Source organism: Phodopus roborovskii, unplaced genomic scaffold (assembly GCF_943737965.1).
Source record: "Phodopus roborovskii unplaced genomic scaffold, PHOROB, whole genome shotgun sequence".
In the NCBI taxonomy this organism is placed as follows: Eukaryota; Metazoa; Chordata; class Mammalia; order Rodentia; family Cricetidae; genus Phodopus; species Phodopus roborovskii.
The window spans coordinates 13,384,555-13,403,218 of NW_026126540.1; the positions used below are offsets into that span (position 1 = coordinate 13,384,555).

The 18,664-nt window shown below is 38.1% G+C and overlaps 1 protein-coding gene across 7 annotated transcripts in view; it reads right to left on the reverse strand.

Annotated features, from left to right (window-relative positions):
- Rapgef2 (Rap guanine nucleotide exchange factor 2) overlaps positions 1-18,664 on the reverse strand; it is a 207,353-nt gene that overhangs the window by 96,077 nt on the left and 92,612 nt on the right. For 4 of the 7 annotated variants that reach the window (XM_051199119.1, XM_051199118.1, XM_051199115.1 and 1 more), the window contains exons 5-7: positions 11,282-11,357; positions 9,338-9,505; positions 7,057-7,074 (exon numbers count right to left, since the gene is read on the reverse strand). In XM_051199119.1, coding sequence (XP_051055076.1) covers positions 7,057-7,074; positions 9,338-9,505; positions 11,282-11,357 — 262 coding nt within the window. Of the gene's footprint in view, positions 1-7,056; positions 7,075-9,337; positions 9,506-11,281; positions 11,358-17,739; positions 17,885-18,664 lie in introns of those variants that run through there. The other 3 variants (XM_051199117.1, XM_051199116.1, XM_051199120.1) reach the window with 2 other exon arrangements.

Sequence of the window (18,664 nt, forward strand, 5' to 3'; positions counted from 1 at the left end):
AGGAGAATTTTCAAATCAGCTTATAAACCCTCATGCTAGAAACAGGGTGGGGTGGAGGGGCACATGATGAAAACTGAAGCTGGCAGAGATGAAAGGAATCTCTGCTGTTACAATGCAAAGCTGAATTTTAGCCAACTGTATTTAAAACACATACGGACAGAGAGCACGAGCTTCCCCCAGTCACAGTAAGAGGCAAGACAAAGTAGCACTGATCTCTTTTGACAAACAAATTGCCTGAAATATTGCATGACTTGCTACACAACACTGTTAATACTTTCAAGTGAAAGATAGGTCCAATTATGACATCAATACAAGCTCTCTTTCAGAATGGAATGAAAGAACAGTAAATCCCAGTGGACACTGGAGTTCTCTAGCAGAGATGATGTAATACACAAAAATAGAAATCCTCCAGCAGAAGCTGAAACTTGGGTAAACAGCACACTGCATGCTATTCTCAACTGCCTTGCATGAATTTCAATGCATGCTGTTAATAGCGTGAGAACTCATTTTATGCTTTAAATTATTTTGTGATTCACATTTCAATGTCTACCTATGCTCTATAGTTTAATTTCTTCATCCATACTAATGAAATCAACATAAATACCTGGTTATAACTGCAAAAAGAGAAAAGGTCCCTCCCTAAAGCAAGGAGGGTGACAGCAATCCAGCAGCTGTAACAGGCTACAGTTTGCTAGAAATTGCAGCGTAAGGTTCAGTACCATTTCCTCCATCTATTGTTTGGGGACCTTTCTATCAGGCCCTTACTGAAGACTTTAAAATGCAACAAGACCTGAGTGAAGAGGAGTCAGCTAACCAGCTGGCAAGGGGCATGCAAAGGGTATTTTTTTTTTTTTTAACATCCTCAAAAAACACTAGTGAAATCCAAAACAGCCATATGCATAAAATTCATAGTATCTAGCATATACTCCAGTGTGGGGTGGTACATGTTCCTCCTCACTAATATTCACTCTATACTCTTTTTGTCCTTCTTCAATATCAGCTCGAGTTCATATTTTTATTGTGGTTCCGTGCACTAACAAATAATATGCTTTGGATTGGGGGTGTGGTCAGTTGGTGGAATGCTTGCCTAGGATGAATGAAGCCCCAGATGTAAGCCCCAATACAACAGAAACTGGGCGTGGTGACACATGCCAAAGATCCAAGCACATGGGAAGTGAAGGCAGCAGGATCAGAAGTTGAAGGTCATCCACACTGGCAGTTATAGAACAGCCTGGATGTTTAACTCAAACAAACCTCCCCCAACACACACACACACACACACACACACACACACACACACACACACACACACAGCCATGTTTCAAACAAATCTACCGCAAACTAAGACCAACAGGAAACTATTACACATTACTGTTCAGGAAAGCACTATGGGTAATCCAACTAAAATGAATTAACTAGATAGAGCAGTGGTTCTCAACCTTTCTATGCTGTGACCCTTCAATGCAGTTCCTCATAAAAGTATTGTGTTGCTACCTCATAACTGTCACTTTGTTACTGTTGTAAATCATAATATAAACACCCAATATGCAGGTTGAGAACTCCTGAATGAGAGATACTTTTAGGTTGTACTTTTTGTTATATACCTATTTTCTTTTTTCAAGACTTATGTGTGTGTGAGCGTTTTGCTTGTGTGTATGCCTATGTACCACATATGTGCCTGGTGCCCAGAGAGGACAAAAGAGGGTATTAGGTCTCCTAGAACTGGTGCTACAGATAGTTGTGAGCTGTCATGTGGAGGGAGACAAAACAGGGACTCTGCAAGTGGTGCTCCTCACTGAGCCCTCTCTCCTGCTTAAGGATATTTGTACACTGTGGAAGACACACTGCTGTGTGTAATAAAAAGCTGAACTGCCAACAGCTGGGCAGGAGGTAAAAGCAGGGTCTCCAGGGAAAGAAAGGAAGAAGACAAGGGCCTGGGCATACAGGAGAAGCCAGGAGACATAGAGACAAGGAGAGGAAACAGGCGAACTACAAGATGGAAGAGAGGTAATGCCATGTGATAAAACATAGATTAATATAAATGGGTTAACAAGTTATAAGACCTAGGTGGGGACAAGTGTAAGCTAAAGGCCAAGTTTTCATAATGAATAATACATCTTGGCATTATTATTTCAGGCTGGCAGTCCAACAAGAAACAACTATTACAGTATTTCTACTTCAGCTTGAATCCTCACCCTTAGCTCTTATCTCAGTTGTCAAGTTCACCACTTAAGCAGGTCTTCAGGGCCATTCCCATTCCAGCTTGGAGCAGGTAAGTTTATCAGGAAGCAAACCTCTCAGCAGGGTAGCATGCCTTTAGTCCTAGCACTCAGGAGGCAGAGGCAGGCAGATCTCTATGAGTTAGAGGCCATCTTGGTCTATAGAACAAGTTTCTAGGACTGCCAGTGCTAAATAGAGAAAATCTATCTTGAAACCAAAAAATAAAGGGATGAATAAGCAAAAAATAAATGAGTGGGTGGGTGGATGGATGGATGGATGGATGGATGGATGGATGGATGGATGGATGGAGAACCTCAGTGTATCACATCTCTTCTGTGTCCACTCTGCTGTTCAATTTTCAACATGGCTTCCCCAAAGTAGGTTTCCCCCCAGTCTTTGAGCAAATGGAATTCTATATGTGAACAATTTCTCCTTTGGTCATGACATTACATTATAGCTAATAAGAAAACCATTCCTGATTCTTCAAAGTGCCCAGTACACATCCCTCAATACTACATTTTCCTACATTTTTATTATCTGTATTTCCCCTGTGAAGTTGCAAGTCAAGAGGATGAATCACTTGAGCATGACACAGATCAAAAAAAATGGGCATCCAACAAATGTTTGTCAGATGAACAAGTCTATAGAATAAAATACTGACTTTTTCCTGTATGACAAAGGAAATAAAGTATTTCAGTTTACTGAGACCCTATCCTACTGTAATTCATAGATTTACACAGCTAACACCAGTGCAAACACATGCTTTTCCTTCACTCAAGAAACAAATGCTGGATGGATAAATAAGGAGTTAAATGTTTAAACAATAGTTTTAACACTGACCCTACACTTAATTTTAGGTGTGTTAAAACACATTTTAAATATAAATAAATTAGTCAGGAGAGACATGAGCTATGGTAAACTCTGAAGTTCTTAATATTCCAGGAAACTTACTAAAAATCGAAGTCACTGATATCTAAGTGCATTTTCTTACAGTTAAACAGGAGACACTACATCAAACTAAGGAAGCATCTAAGAGCTAGGAAGTGAGAAAGCAAAACCATGAAATAGGTGAAAATACTTAGGTTTCTATTTAAGACTAGCCCAATCAAAAAATTCATGTCAAATAGAAAAATGTACATTAAACTGCCATATGCAACTTTTTATTTCAATAAGTAATAACTTTTAAAACCAAATCTACCAAGAAATCTTTAACTGGAAGCATCAACTTAAATTTGTTCTTTAAAAAAAATCATAAAATGATGATGTATGCTTGAAAATACTGTCATATTTCCTATTTAAACATCATACAATGAATACATGTGTTTTAAAAAAAATTATAAAGTATTTACAAACGTATTTAATTGTCAGGTTTTATGTGTGAATTAAAAATAAGTTTAACTTTTAAAACTGGAAAGGAATTTTTTAATCTTGTTTAGAAATGAGTAAGATATATATAAATAAATATATATGCATATGTACATATACACATACACACACACACACACACATACATACATACATACATATATAGTGATATCTTACATGGCCATTTAAAAAAAATAGGATTTATCTGACTGACAGACACGCGCATGCGCGCGCACACACACACAAACACACACACACACTTTAAAAAAAACACTCTTATAGCCAGGCATGGTACCATACACCTTTAATCTCAGTACTCTAAAGACAAAGATAGCAAAGATAGCTGGATCTCTGTGAGGGGAAGCCAGTCTGATCTACAACTCGAGTTCCAGGCTTGCCATTGAGACCCTGTCTATAAATAAGTGAATGAGACAGACTGACTGATCTTATAAGGGGGGAAGGGGATAATCTCCCTAAGCCTGGTACATGTGTAGCCTTATTATACTGATGTTGCATTTTACAGATGCTGGCAATTAAAAGTATTAAGGTCACATTTAGTCAACACATTGATACAATGTAATATTGCCTATTACTGTTGCATACCCACAACCAAGAACTTAAACATGACCTTCTGAAAAGCTACACACCTATAATGCTGATAGAAAACAAAAGCCACCAGAATGCATGTGAACACATTTTTTTCCCATGACTAATAGGTTTTCATTATCTCAAGTTTCTTCAATGAGAATATGGATGCTTTGTCTTGTACTATCTTCACATTTATAGAAGGCAAAGAGAGGTACCTTTCAGAGAGCAAGCAGTAGTGGAATAGTGTGTCAATGAGAACGTCAAGAGTAGAGAATATTTTAATTTTCTAACCACTCTTGGAAGCTAGAAAGCCCGTCTTCAGTGGGAATACATAACATCCACACATGAGATGTTTTCTTCAGTCTAATATCTTTCTGTACCACATTTGTTCTTTCCAACCTGGAAAGAATAATGAGCACCACCACCATCCCCGGCCACCATTAAAATGAGAAAGAATAAAACACACCAAAAAAGGTGTGTGCCAACTTCCAACATCACTCCAAGCAGGTGAGTTAACCATCCTTACTGGGTTCTGCTCCACCACCTGTCCTCTCCATCTTTACCATGGACCTGAGGTATCCCTGCCATACAAATATCCAGAAATGGCCCAAAGTAATGAAAGAGTAAAATAGACAAAGCTCTCTTTCCTACCACACTCTTAAAGGTAAACTAATGCTGGTTTATGTCCCAAGAAAGTCTTTTTGGGAGCCAACACCAAATTTACCAAGAGCTTCCATAATCTACTCACCCACCACAAGGCTGAATATACCATCCCTTTTTGTCACCTTAACAGCAGGGTCAAGCTCCACTATTCAAAACTTTAAAAAATGCTAAAGAGCGCTCTCTTCTCGCTGCATATTAAAACACTCACTCTCAAACCTCACACGCTTGCCTTGCAAAATGTCCTGAAGACACCCTACACGGACTTAATCTTCATAATTCTGAGGAAAACCACCATAGCCTGTTTTAATTTTAAAAGAGTACATAAAGTACACATCACTGTGCATGTTTGAAATTCAAGTTTTAAATCAAAATTAGGTTCTCAATTTTTCATGCCAAAATAAAGGATAAATTACATGTGGATTAAGAAGGAAAAATTACATTGTGAATTATTTTTTAGCTATTATATTATCTATTCTTAAAGTACTGTCTTTCCAGGTAAAAACTGAAACACTACTGGTTTTTAAATGTTATGTGATTTAGAAATTATACACCCATCAGTCTTATAAGGTAGATAAAAAAATTTTAGATTTATCACATCATTCAAAAATTAGCAGTGCCAAGGCTGAACAGATGGCTTAGAGGTTAACAGTGCTTACAGTGCAAACATGAAGACCTACGTTCAAACCACAGTACCCAAAGAAAGAGCTCTGTGTGTGTGTGTGTGTGTGTGTGTGTGTGTGTGTGTGTTGGAGCTACACAGATGGCTCAACAGTTAAGAGCATTTGCTGTTCTTGCAGAGAACCCATACTTGGTTCCTAATACCCAATATCCCAATACCCATGTAGAGGCTCAAAACTGTCAAACTGTCTTTAACTCCAGTTACAGGGTATCTGACACATTTTTCTGGACTCTTCAGAAACCAGGCAAGCAGGTGGTGCACATACATACATGCAGGCAAAACACTCATACACAGAAAATAAAATAATCTAAAATAATTTTGAAGCAGGGCTTGTCCCTGTACACATGTAAAATGCTAGAGCACTGTTGAGGGCAGAGACAGGATGATCGCTTGCTGGCTGCCAGCCCAGCTGGTAAAAGCAGGCTCCAGGTTTAGCAAGAAACACTACCTCAAAGGAACAAGGCAAGGAGTCATAAGAAATATAAAATTGGGGTCCATACACATGCACATGACCATACACCCATGTACACATGTATACATACACCACACCACCATCAAATCACACACAAACTAGCAGTGTTTCTAAGCAACTCTATACCAACCACGCCACCTCTGAAATACAAACCATGCATCCTCTTTACAGAATATAAAGGCACTGTCTCATTTAATTTGAAAATTTATATAGTCTGTTATTTGAAGGCTGCAACAATACCCAAAAATATTAATGAAAAATTTCCTCGATATAAATGTAACTTATTACTCATGACCTGTCTCCTGTACGACAGCCATAAATGTTATTGTTACTCAACCAGAGTCATCCGTTTTTCTTCCATAATTATAAATTTCCTAAGCCAAACATGACCCACACCTTCAAAAGACCAATTCTGAAAATCACAGATTAGTTATTGCAGGCATTAAAAAAACAAAATAGGGTATTATAGACCTCTTAATTAAAATGTAGGCAAACCAAAGCATGAAATCTGGTTAAAATTAAGGTGCAAATAAGAAAACATAATAAGATATTTAAAGCTCCAATTTCTTTTTTTTTTTTAACTAAGCCTGTTTTTGTTTCTTAATGTAACTGAAATTTCCCCAGTACGTTCCCCAAATGCTCTCATACTGAGATTTCTAGAATTACTCTTTCATCTCTAGAACAATTAAAATATAAGTTTCTAAGGAATTTCCCATGAGCTTTCCCACAAAAAAAAAAAAAAAAAAAAAAAAAAAAAAAAAAAAAAAGAGCAAGGCAATACCAATGTATGTCTTTTTCTTATTTGCAAAACAAGTTAACAAAAACAGTGCTCCATTCATTTTTAAAATTAATTAAATTGCACTTGTATTCTGTAGACAAATGAAGCCTCCTGTATGTGCTACCTTCACCTAAACCAACACTTCAAGGTGTGCACAAGTTTCACTCCAACAGGGCGAAACACAGCAAGACAAGACCGAGTAAATGACATTAGCACTACAATTCATTAGTAACATTGCAAACTCATGCACAAACGCAGGTTAGTGTTAAGAAACCGCACGGATTACAATACCTGGGATTTAGTGCATTCCTTTGAGCCAGAATGAAATGAGTGCCATAAAGGAGGAAAGGAAAAGAGGAACATTGTCAGACATGCTACACATTGCATCTGCCAAAATGAAGATCATGTTTATATATCAGTATAGAATGACAGCATAGGCTCAGCTGTGTGCACTGTGCTACGTTCTTTAGCCATGCACTGGAGAGTTATTGTGACTCATCCTAAGTACACTCATGCAACCCAACTCTCTGAGACCAGCTTTCCACCCTAGGTCCACTATACTAGTCAACTTCTTTCCAAGAGAGAGATTTTGTTATGAACAATATGACTCACAGCAAATGAAGAATGATAGTTTCCATTTAAATCTATCAAACATATAAAACAAATGTTGTTTTCCTTGTTAAAATCTATTTAGGTCAAATAAATGAGGGGGGGAGAGGGAGAGGGAGAGGGAGAGTGTGTGTACATATATAATTAAAACACAGTTTATACTTCAAAAAAGACCCAGAAATTTGAACTATAATATTGTCAATCTTAATTCATTTAGTAAAATTAATACCAACTGATCACATTAGTAATTAAAATATTGATAATTTTTTTACTTTAATGTTTAATTATTTGTAAATATATCTGTTGACCAGATAATATACTATTTTTAAAAAAAATACTTATAAAAACTCTCACAGCAACACAAAAAATTACATTTTTAGAAAATAGACCAAGAAAGGGAAATGATGTATGGAAGGGTAATGAAATATTCCATAAAAGACAAGACAGGGCAGGTAAGAGAAACAACTATGATATGACCCTCTAACTTGAGTGCCCCACACATGCCTATCGGGTTAATCCAATCAATGTTAACACTGAGCAAGGAAGTCCACACATGCCTGACTTTCTTAGGGTGGAAACCAGTTTGAGAAAAAAAAATCTGTGACTTTCCAGGCTTCCCTCCTCCCTCAGCCTTCCTTTTTATCTTCTGGCTCAAGGTCTTGATCTGAAGCCCTTGCTGGCCAGAATTTGTTATGTAGAACAGGTGGGCCTCCAGCCTGTAGCAATTCTCCTGCCCCTGGCTGCTTCCCAATGCTAAAATAACAGGCAGGCACCACCATGCCTAGCCTCTTTCAAGCTCTTCTCTTCTTTCTGATACCCAAGTTTCTCCAACAGACAAGTGGAACTGCCTTTGTAACAAACAAAACTCAGTTTTCACCACACAAATTCTCCATGATATGCTGAAGTAGTGCATGGAATAGGCTGATTATAAGTGTTCAAAACCCTGTTAAATATTTAAATACAATGAGCTCTTTAAGAAATAAGTGTGTGAACCAGGCAACCTAAAGTTACTAAACACTGAGTAAATGGTCTGGTCTATAGACATTTTCACTTGTGCTTACCCACAGAAAGAAAAACTGAGAAGTGTTAAATAGTTACCAAGTTATAGACTAATTTCATAGAATTTTCACATTCTGGATCACATGCCCAGTTAAACCACTTTCTCTGTTATAACATTAGCATAAGAATCCATAGTCCTTCCATTTGGAAAACAAAAGAAAAAAAAATGAGGCTCTAAACTGGCTGTAGAAATTTATACAAGACACCCACTATCCATGTCTTGGTTTCTTCAAGTGTGAAAGAGAATTTACTATCAAATAGCTATTAAATAAGTGACAGTCAATGGGCCCCAGCATTTAAGAGGATCTTTAAACGTGGTTAGCAGAAATACTGCAGACATCTTCTCACTGAGAACTTTTTTAAGTCATTTCAAGTGATTCTCATCTCAGTTTTCTGCACTGAGGACATAGTCTCACAACAGAGTAAAAACCCACACATAACCACTTTTTAAATAAAAGCAGATGTGATACCAATCACAAGAAGGGTGCATAGCAGGAAACTAACTTCTTGAATTAAGGGAAGAAAACTTACAAAATACCAATTCAGATGTTACATGTTTATCTCAGAGAATGGCTTAAGAAATAAAGTAGCTAAGCAGTCTCTTCACTTCCTGTTGTAATACTTTCTGAAATCTATTTTGAAATATGCTTCCACAAGAAGAAAAGGCACTCAAGAGACAACAAAAAACAAAAACAAAAATCGAGTTCTATGAGTTCTAGGAGAGCCTGGTTCACATACAGTGAATTATTCCAAGGCCAGCCACGACTACATAGGAAGACCAGTCTCAAAGTAAGTAAAGTAAATAATGCAAAAGTAAGCCATTTGAAACATTTTCACCATCTTTTTATACATATACCCCTACCACAAACAAATTTATGATAAGCAACAGTTCTTTGTAACTTACCGTATGGTAGCCTCTAGGTAAAGGGGGCTTGCCCACATGGTATGAATCCACTGTGTCAATAATTGTTTGCCTTTCACCTTTCTGGTTGATTTTTCTAAATCTTCTTCGAGACTGTCGGTGGGAGGCTTGGCGCTGGAAATATTCTTCATTTTCATCCATATAGTCCACCTGAAACAAAACCCAAGATATTTCATCTTTCCAATCAGGACATTCACACATTAAAACCAGATGCAAACACAAACTTACAAACAGTCTACACTCATTCATTTTGCAGACATCTCTAGACAAACTTTAAGTGAGTCAGCACCTCTCTGAAGCTAACTAGCTTTCAGTCACTCTTCTACGAGGAGGCGTACTCAGTTCCACTTGGGACAGTCCGGGTTACTCTTAAATTCCCTGTTATTTTGGGGGGAAGACACTTAAGTAATCTTTGTGCTAACTCATGAGTCAAAAAGGTCATGAATGCAGCTACTGCTTGTCGTAACGTTAGTGTATGTACACGTGCCCACACGCACACACACACACACACACTGATGCATTTGAGAAAATCTGTAAAAATCCCCTGTAATCCTGAGTGATTCAGACAGCAGTGCCAGCAGAACTACTCTAGGAAATCAAGGTTCCTCTTCCAGCTTACAAGCATTGCTTCCGCTTCTTTTTTTTTTTTTGCTTACTGGGTATTGCTTTAAAAAAAAAAAAATCCTCCTTGTGAATATCTTTTAAAAAATTCTAGTGAATACACTAACAGACTAACAGAGAACAAGTGAAGTCAATTATATTCTTCAGGACTGCTCGCACAGAGGCATGTTTAGACTCCACTCACGGGAGTAAACTCACTAGTTCCTTTATTACCTTCAAAGTATGAACCTCCAAGAACTTCAAAAAAAAAAAAAACCCACCAAGTTTTGCAAAATCCAAAAACAACATAAACATGGCAGAAATCACAATTTAAAATGTTGGAAAGCTCTACTGTCTGTCCACAATTTTCATAATCTTACATTTTTACCACCAACATCCTATTTTCTCACTTTGTGAAATTTGACAGCAACTTTTAACTAGGTCTAGAAAAGAAGTTCTTATTGCTGACAAAATTCCTGTCCAACATCAAGGGGAAAGTCCAATCTCTTTAAAAAATAAAAAATAAAAATAAAAAAAATAAATCGACCTAGAGTTACCTATCAAATTTTATCAAGAAAGTTCCACCAGTACTATGAGTGGGCCATCATTTATTTTACAAGTTTCCTTCCTGGATAGAAAAACAGATGGGGACACAGAGACATCTTGAAGGAGGATAGTATGGGCTGGGTACCTTGTACCTTACCTCCCCACACACCCCCGTCTTTGCTTTTGTTACTTTTCAAGAGTGCCTAATATCCTCTCCTAAAATTATTTTTATGTGATAGGAAGAAATAGCATAGACAGTTTTTCTTTACTGCTTTGTTGAAAATAATTATGCTGCTAAAATCATTTTTAACATTCCATTCAATGTCTTATCTTACCACTAGTGTGAGACAGGTGTGTCAGGGGCTTTAAATCCACGTGGTGGTTTTCTAATTTTCTTCCAATTTAAGGAATTCCAGGATCGCCTTATGTTAATTGTTCCTTAGATACACATCAATAGAATTCACTTAAAGGAACTTGTTCAATGCAGAGGCCACTCAAAGCTAAACTTCTGCAGTCCCAGGGTACCCCAAATTCCAGTTAGAAGACATATTTATAAAGCTCAAACACCAAACACTGTCTCTTGTCAATTTTCTATCTTCCACTTCTGAGTTTTGCAAATAATTACAATTACGAAACTCAAACTCATAACTATTAAATAGATCTGTTATAAAAATACAATACTTTATGATGAATAAGTAGTTTGTGAAAGAACTCTTATTTTTTATAAAAAATAAAAATATACTTCAGGAAAATAAAAGGTTCTGGAAGAGATATTCTTACCACAATCATTTCAGAAGGCTCTAATACAATGCATTCACAGCCACGCCTAAAGCTTCCTGCAGAACGCTTGCCAAAACTAGAAAGGGGAAAAAAAAAATAGACTCAGGGACCAAGAAGAAACATGAATTAGGAATCCAAGCTAACCTCCAGCTATAGGGAAAAAAAAATTAGTATCAAAAACTACACATTAAACATGTCTTTAGTCCCTATTTTACAAAGAAAATACATCAAAACAATTTAAATTTTTAAATTTCAATCATGTTTTCTGGAACTCTGTTTTCAATTTAATCGTGTAAGAAGAATTGATATATAAACATGTTTGGTGATGGTATGTGTAATATCATTTTTTATGAAGTGAAGCTGTGGAATATTTCAATACAGACAGAAATGGCCTAAAATTGTGATCTACAAAAATGTTAATGAATTTATGTTACAATCAATCCCCTTTTCTAAGTCAATATGCACAGACTCAATATTACTTTTGGGAATGGATTCATTTTCTAATTTTTCTGATCAATTTATTCTAAGTGTTTTATGAATAAGATGCCAACACAGGATTGCTCCTCTGTGAGTACAAAGTGGTGTGCGCAGTTGTGTGGAAGAACAATCTCCCCGAAAGCTCTACCCTGGGGAACAGGAACACGCTCCTCTACCCCATCCCAGTGAACTCCCCTTTAGCCCCATAGAACACTGCTTTTTGCTTTGTTTTTCTGACAGCCTCTTCACAAATTAGACCTCTGGTGTGCCAAGGTGATTCGGACCTGCCTTCTCTGTCCATGAACTGTCTGACTCTACCCACTCACTAATCCAAAGACTGTCCTTTCCCTCTAAAAAACAAACAATTTCTTAAAGCTTCAAGGTACATTGAATATACAGTTCACCACATTATATGTATTTGTTTTAGTGATCTTTTTATTTAGTTTGCTTAGTACACAGTAATTATGAAAACAAAGCAAACAAAATCTAGGCTTCACTATAACACCTACACACATGCATATGCACTTTTAGTCACTATAACTCCTACAAACATGCATATTCACTTTTACTCACTATAAATAGCAACTACACACATGCATATGCACTTCTACCTGTCCATCCTCCTATTAATTATTCTTGGTCCCTTCCCTATTCCCTCTGATCTACTTCTTCTTGTCCCCTTTCCACTTTCTTGTGTTTTGTGCTTTTAATAAAGATTCTACTTCTGAGGGGAAATATATGACATTTGTCTGAGACTGGATTATTTCATGTAACACAATAATCTCTAGTTTGCCAACTTCGTGTTAACAATAAACACCTGTTCTTCTTTCTGATACAATGAAAGTCCACAGTGCACACTCTACAACATCTATTAAAGTGGGTGGACTTCCCAATAACTTAAATATGCCACCACCCCCTGGGTTAATTAGGCATTCTGAGCTATTTCTATGGAAAGTCTTGTTGCTTTTATAAGGCCCTTGTGCAATGTAAATGAAGAAGAAAACAGGAAGGCCTTCTGAGTGCTAACCAATCACTTTGACTACTTCATCTGTTGATTTTACTCATTTACATGAGATTACCAGTCAGAGTAGGCTCATCAGTTATGTTCTTCTGGGCTTAAAACTTGTTTTATGAAAGATCAAAACCAGGATCAAAGCTAACAGTATTGAAACACACTTTTAAAAACACCTGAACAAACATTCTGACATACACACACTGTAGTGGGCCTTCTGAAGCACAAAAGTTCTGCCAATGAGCTGGATAGATGGCTCAGTGGTTAATGCAAGAGGATTGGAGTTAAATCCCAGAGCCCACTGCAAATGCTGCATGGGTGTGCTGGTGAAAGTAGGGTCAGAGGATCCCTAGAGCAAGCTGGCTAGTTGAGACTAGCCATAATTTAAGAGCTCTAGGACTGACTCAGAGACACAGTCTCTCAAAGAATAAAGTGATGCCTCATGGTATGCAACAATGTGAAAAATGATTTTGATATATTAGTAAAATATATAAAAGGTTCACCAATGCCATCATTTTAATCCTTTTACATGAGTAGATATATATATATATATATATATATATATACTATATATATATGGTTTGGTACTAAGTAACATGACATTAAAATCTAAAAATGAATGAAAGAGGCTGCTGTGAAGCTCAGTGTGGTGTGTGTAATTAATTAGCAAGAGCAACTCCCAGGTTTGACTGCCAACACCTCAAAATAAATAAACAAGCCAAAGCACAACTGTGAGACTCTCAGTTATCAAATTTTATTCCATTCAAGCCTAGACAATTTTATAAACATGATTTCTTCTTTTGAAAATATAGCACAGTAAAGAAATCACAAGTATTCACAGTGCACACAATGGTCCTATAATACTTGATAAAAGAAATCAAAACATGCTGCCACAAAACTGTTCACAAATGTCAGAAAGTGAAGGTGGACGCCCAGCTTTAACATTAGCAAACTATGTATCATATCTGGTATGCACACACACAGTTCTTGTACCAATGTCCCCATGTCCTATTCTACACTGTAAATCCTCTTAACAACTAGCACTTAGTTTCTAGAACTTCAGGGCTTTGAGCTGCAAAGGTCACAGTATATAAAATATGCCCAGGAGAGTCTATGGGATGTGAACTGCAGGTGAGCCTGACAAACTCTGCAGCCACAAGACTCACATCTTATAGACATCACAAAGTGATCAACAGGCGAAACAATCCTCCACCAGATTAATTCCTCAAATATGCTGAAGGAGAAAGGTTAGCCCCCTCAAAATACATTGAAGCAAGATATTTGTCATTTTTATTTAGTAGCCACCAGGGCTGGGGAGATGGTTCAGATGGATAAATCCCAGCTGGAAGCATAAGGACCTAAAGTGTGATCCCTAGAGACCATCGTGTACAATTCTGAGGCTGTGCCGGTGGTGTCTACAGCTTAGTGCTAAAAAGGAGAGGAGATGGGTATTCACTATCTGCACCTCAGGGCTCACTGCAACAAAGTCCACAATAAGCACATGTGGGAACAGCCCTACTACACAAACACACACTATTATATGTGTAACAAATAGAACAGATGCCAAGGTGTTGGTATAACAGTCTAGCTCCAAACTCATAACCCTCCTGCCTTCAGCCTCCAAAGTTCTGGGCATACAACGGCACAATGCCACATACAGCTCACAATGGAGGATTATTCGGCCACAAAAAGGACTGAAGAACTGGCACGTGGCATAAAACGAATGAACCTTGAAAATAGCATACACAGGGCAACAGGCCAGTCACAAAACTCAAATGCCATGTAAGTCCACTTAGAGGAATTATACAGAGTAGGCAAATTCATAGAGAAAGAAAGTGAGAGGTCACTGAGAACTGAGAGGAAACACAGGGGCAAGCCCCACAGTTAGCTTATTTGTTTTAGTGGCATTGGATTTCTTTACAAACACTGAGAGCTTAAGTAAGAAAAAACAGGGACTTGGAGCAAACAACTACGGGTTGGGGATGGCAGAGTACCTGCCTACCGCTTCAAGTCCTGAAATAAATTTAAAAAAAAAAAATCCCCAGCAAAACATCCAGTTGTCTGTGACTGACCCACACTACTGAGGAGCACTGAAGTGGCCTCTTCCCACTGGTCATGTAATGCTGAAGTGACAGCACCTGCGAATGTAGGAAGGGGGAAGAATCCGAAACACACATACAACAGACACTCAATGAGTATTCTTAGCAAGCAGTTATACCTATGTCTTCTTTAACTCATCATAATAACATTTCCCTTCTGTCCATGACCAAAACATAAGACTCTCCCATGTTATTTCTTACATGCATAGTATTCTGCTACCCACTCCTCTTAGTGTGTTCACTGGACACGTAACACAAATCAGTATTGCCAACATAACTCTTTAAACATAAGAACTTACAATATATTCCCAAAATACAGCCACTATTATTGTTGTTGTTGTTGTTGTTATTGTTATTATTATGGAGCAATGGGAGATGAGTATTCAAACAGCTACAACCCAATGGCGGTCAGAACTGGCTTTCAATGAGAGACAGGTCTCAATGGCCAGGCCCACTTACTCAGCATTTGTAATTGACAGAGCAATTCCAATTCAGCAAAATCACACAGTGCAGTAAGAGCCTTAGGTCAGATGAAAACACCCAAAGATCTGAATGTCCTTGGGCAGCCACTGCACGTAGGTTGCCTGCTGCTGCTTTGAATTTTGAATTTACCAGATTGTTTTGTTTAAATTTGAATTAAAATACTTTAAAAGTCATCCCAGTCTTGTAATGGCTTCAGTTTTTATGTGAACCTGTAAGTAAAACAAACAAAAGTGTGTGTGTGTATGTGTGTGTGTGTGTGTGTGTGTGTGCGCGCGCGCGCACGCGCGCACGCATAAAACAAAAGATCAACATATATAAAACAAAAAAGTCAGTGTGTATAACACAAAAGTCAGTGTGTGCATAAAACAAAAAAAATCAACATGTGTAAAACAAAAAAAAGCATCTGTGAAACAAAAAAATCTGTGTGTGTAAAACAAAAATCAGTGTGTGTGTGTAAAACAAAAATCTGTATGTATAAAACAAAAATCAGTGTGTGTGTCTAAAACAAAAAAAGTGTGTGTAAAACAAAAAAATCAGTGTGTAAAAAAATCAGTGTGTATAAAACAAAAAAGTATATGTAAAACAAAAAAAATCAATGTGTGTAAAACAAAAAAATCAGTATTTGTAAAACAAAAAATCAGTGTCTGTGTAAATCAAAGTGTGTGGATGTGCCAGTCAAGTTGCTGATAAGCCTTGGCTTTAATTTTCAAAAACTGCTGGCCCTTTTCCATCCCAGACACTGGCTTCTGACAGGTGGCTATGAAGTTGAAGAGGGATATCAAGGTGGAAAAAGGATGGTGTGTGTGTTTACGGAAGGCTCATGAAAACTGTAACCTGTTTTAAATCCAAGTTATTCTATATAAAATACACTGTGCAACTTTGCTTCCAACTCCTAACCTCAATGTAATTCCAGAATGTCTTTATCATCTTTAATATTAAACAACCACAAGATGACAGTTAAAAGTTACACACGTCCACACTTTGCCAAGCTGTTGGTCCTCTCTTCCTTATGAAAATAAAAACATGTAAGCCCACCACTTGTCACCCACAGAAAGACCACCTGCAGAACAGCACCCAGTACAGCAGCCCACAGTTTCATCCCACTTGAATTTTTTGCACAGAACAATTTAAAAATTAAGAATTACAAATTAATCAACTCGGTTCTTCAAATCAAAATAAACTAAGGGAAATGTTTTTACAGGTACAAATAGCATGACATTCCAGCATCCAAAACAGGCAGCCAAAAATCATTGTCTGTAATAGCCTGCTAGATCTAGGCCCTCAAGTTCATAATCAGAAAGCACACATTTGAGAAAGTCAGTCTTACCTAGTCTGTGTAAAGTCCCACAGGCAAGGAAGCGCAGGATATGCAGCAGCAGAAGTTGTTAAGGCCAGCCGACCCTAGGTTTCTATCAACACGCACTCTCCCAACTTGGTCAGGAGCACTTTCTAACAGTGTGAGTGTTCTGAAAAGGGCAGCCGCTGGGTACAGAAGCCTCCTCTATCAGTGTCCCTAACCATGCCCTGTGTATGGGCCTCCACATTCTTGTGTGCGTCAGAACTGCTTGGCGGAATGCAAGTTCTGCATCGGAATGTAAACTTAATTCATGTCGGGGTATATGACCAGAAGATCATAGCACAGTGGTAAAAAGAGAAATTGAAAGGTAATCCAAATTCATCAAGTGACCAAAAATGTCAGGCAACAAGACAAATCTTTTTTATCTCTTCTTTTCTAGAAAGTGATAGTTACTGAATTTCATTATTCTCCTTAAAATCTAAGTTACTTAACTAAAATGTTAATAACCAACTGATGCTCCTAAACCAAAATCAATTTATATATTAATGGCTTCGGGGGTAGAGGGGGTGTAAAGTTACATCCCATTGTCTGTACAAGACACAGCAGCCTGTGAGCCACTGGTGAAGCCATTAATATCATCCTCAAAGTACCAGGAAAAGTCAGGAAAGTAGGTTGAAAAACCTGCCATAAAAATACACTTTATCTTTTTAATGTTTAGCTTCACTCAAAAATTGGCAGGCACTTAGACATGAAATCATACATCAAGTAGCATGCAGAGAGAGAGAGAGAGAGAGAGAGAGAGAGAGAGAGAGAGAGAGAGAGAGAGAGAGAGAGACAATTACAAACTGTGTCAAGAACCCTTCCGTGGTTAGTTTAGAAACACTCCACTGCCACCAAACACTCAATGACAGAGCTCTGCTCCTCTGCACAAGGAAGCCCAGCAGTTAACTTTTACTTACAAATGCAGTACATACACAAATTAGGAAGGCTCTGGACTCTAGTCAGTCCCTCAGTAGTCTTATCCACTTAAGGAGGAGTATTAAGCATTTGGCATTTGTAATATGAACATTTGAATTTCTAAAAGTCCAACCTGCACTGTCTTCACTGTCTTTCAAGCCCCAGGACAGCAACAGTGCTGCCACCGTCAACAGGAGCCATCTCTGCAGCAGCAAGCGCTCCCATTTCCCAGTTAGCTGCCAGTGAGCCTATGTGCTCCTGGCTTGTGGCTCTGGCTGAGCCAACATTCCTTCTGAGGCTCACTTCCTGCTTCCATGACCCACCCACCTCTCGGGGCTGCATTATGTATTACGCATGTTGTATGGGCACTCTTTCCGCATACCAGTCTCATGACCTCAGCAGCTGCCTGACAGATACTCTTTATCAATTTCTATTAAGTCATTATCTACTCTTGTAAATCAAGGACAAGAAAGGAAATCGGCAGTGTCTGTTCTCCTGTGAGTCTTCAAGGTCAAATGCTAACTAACGCGCGCACTTGCAGCTGCAATTTTTGTTGTTAACATAGACTAAAGCCATGCTAAGAACTGGTTGCTCTCCACCAAAAAGAAGCTGAATTGTACACTGACCTGAGGGATTAGCGTGGTAAAGACGGACACACATTTACATCATCACAGATGAGCAGAGCTGGAGGAGGAGGCTGTTTGGCTCTTGCTTTCTCCCTTCCAGAGATAAAGATGCTCTTACCTCAGCGTACTGGGCTGTACAGAGCAGATTTCTCCCTTGCCACAACCTACACCAGCCTGGGACAGTGGTGTGAGGGCTACACTTTGGTAATGTGTATGTCCTCGTGACCGATCTGCTACAAACAGCTCAGCTAAATTGATCTGCTGCTATCAATCTACACAGTGGCACAAACAGTTCTCTGCTGATTGCTGTGCTTTGGCATAAGCATCAGTCGACCGGTTCTTTAAAAGTTATGGTCCATAGCAGCCTCTCCCCTCAGCACGCAGACACATGCTGTAACAAAAATGGCTTTTAGTGCTCAGCTTTTCACCATG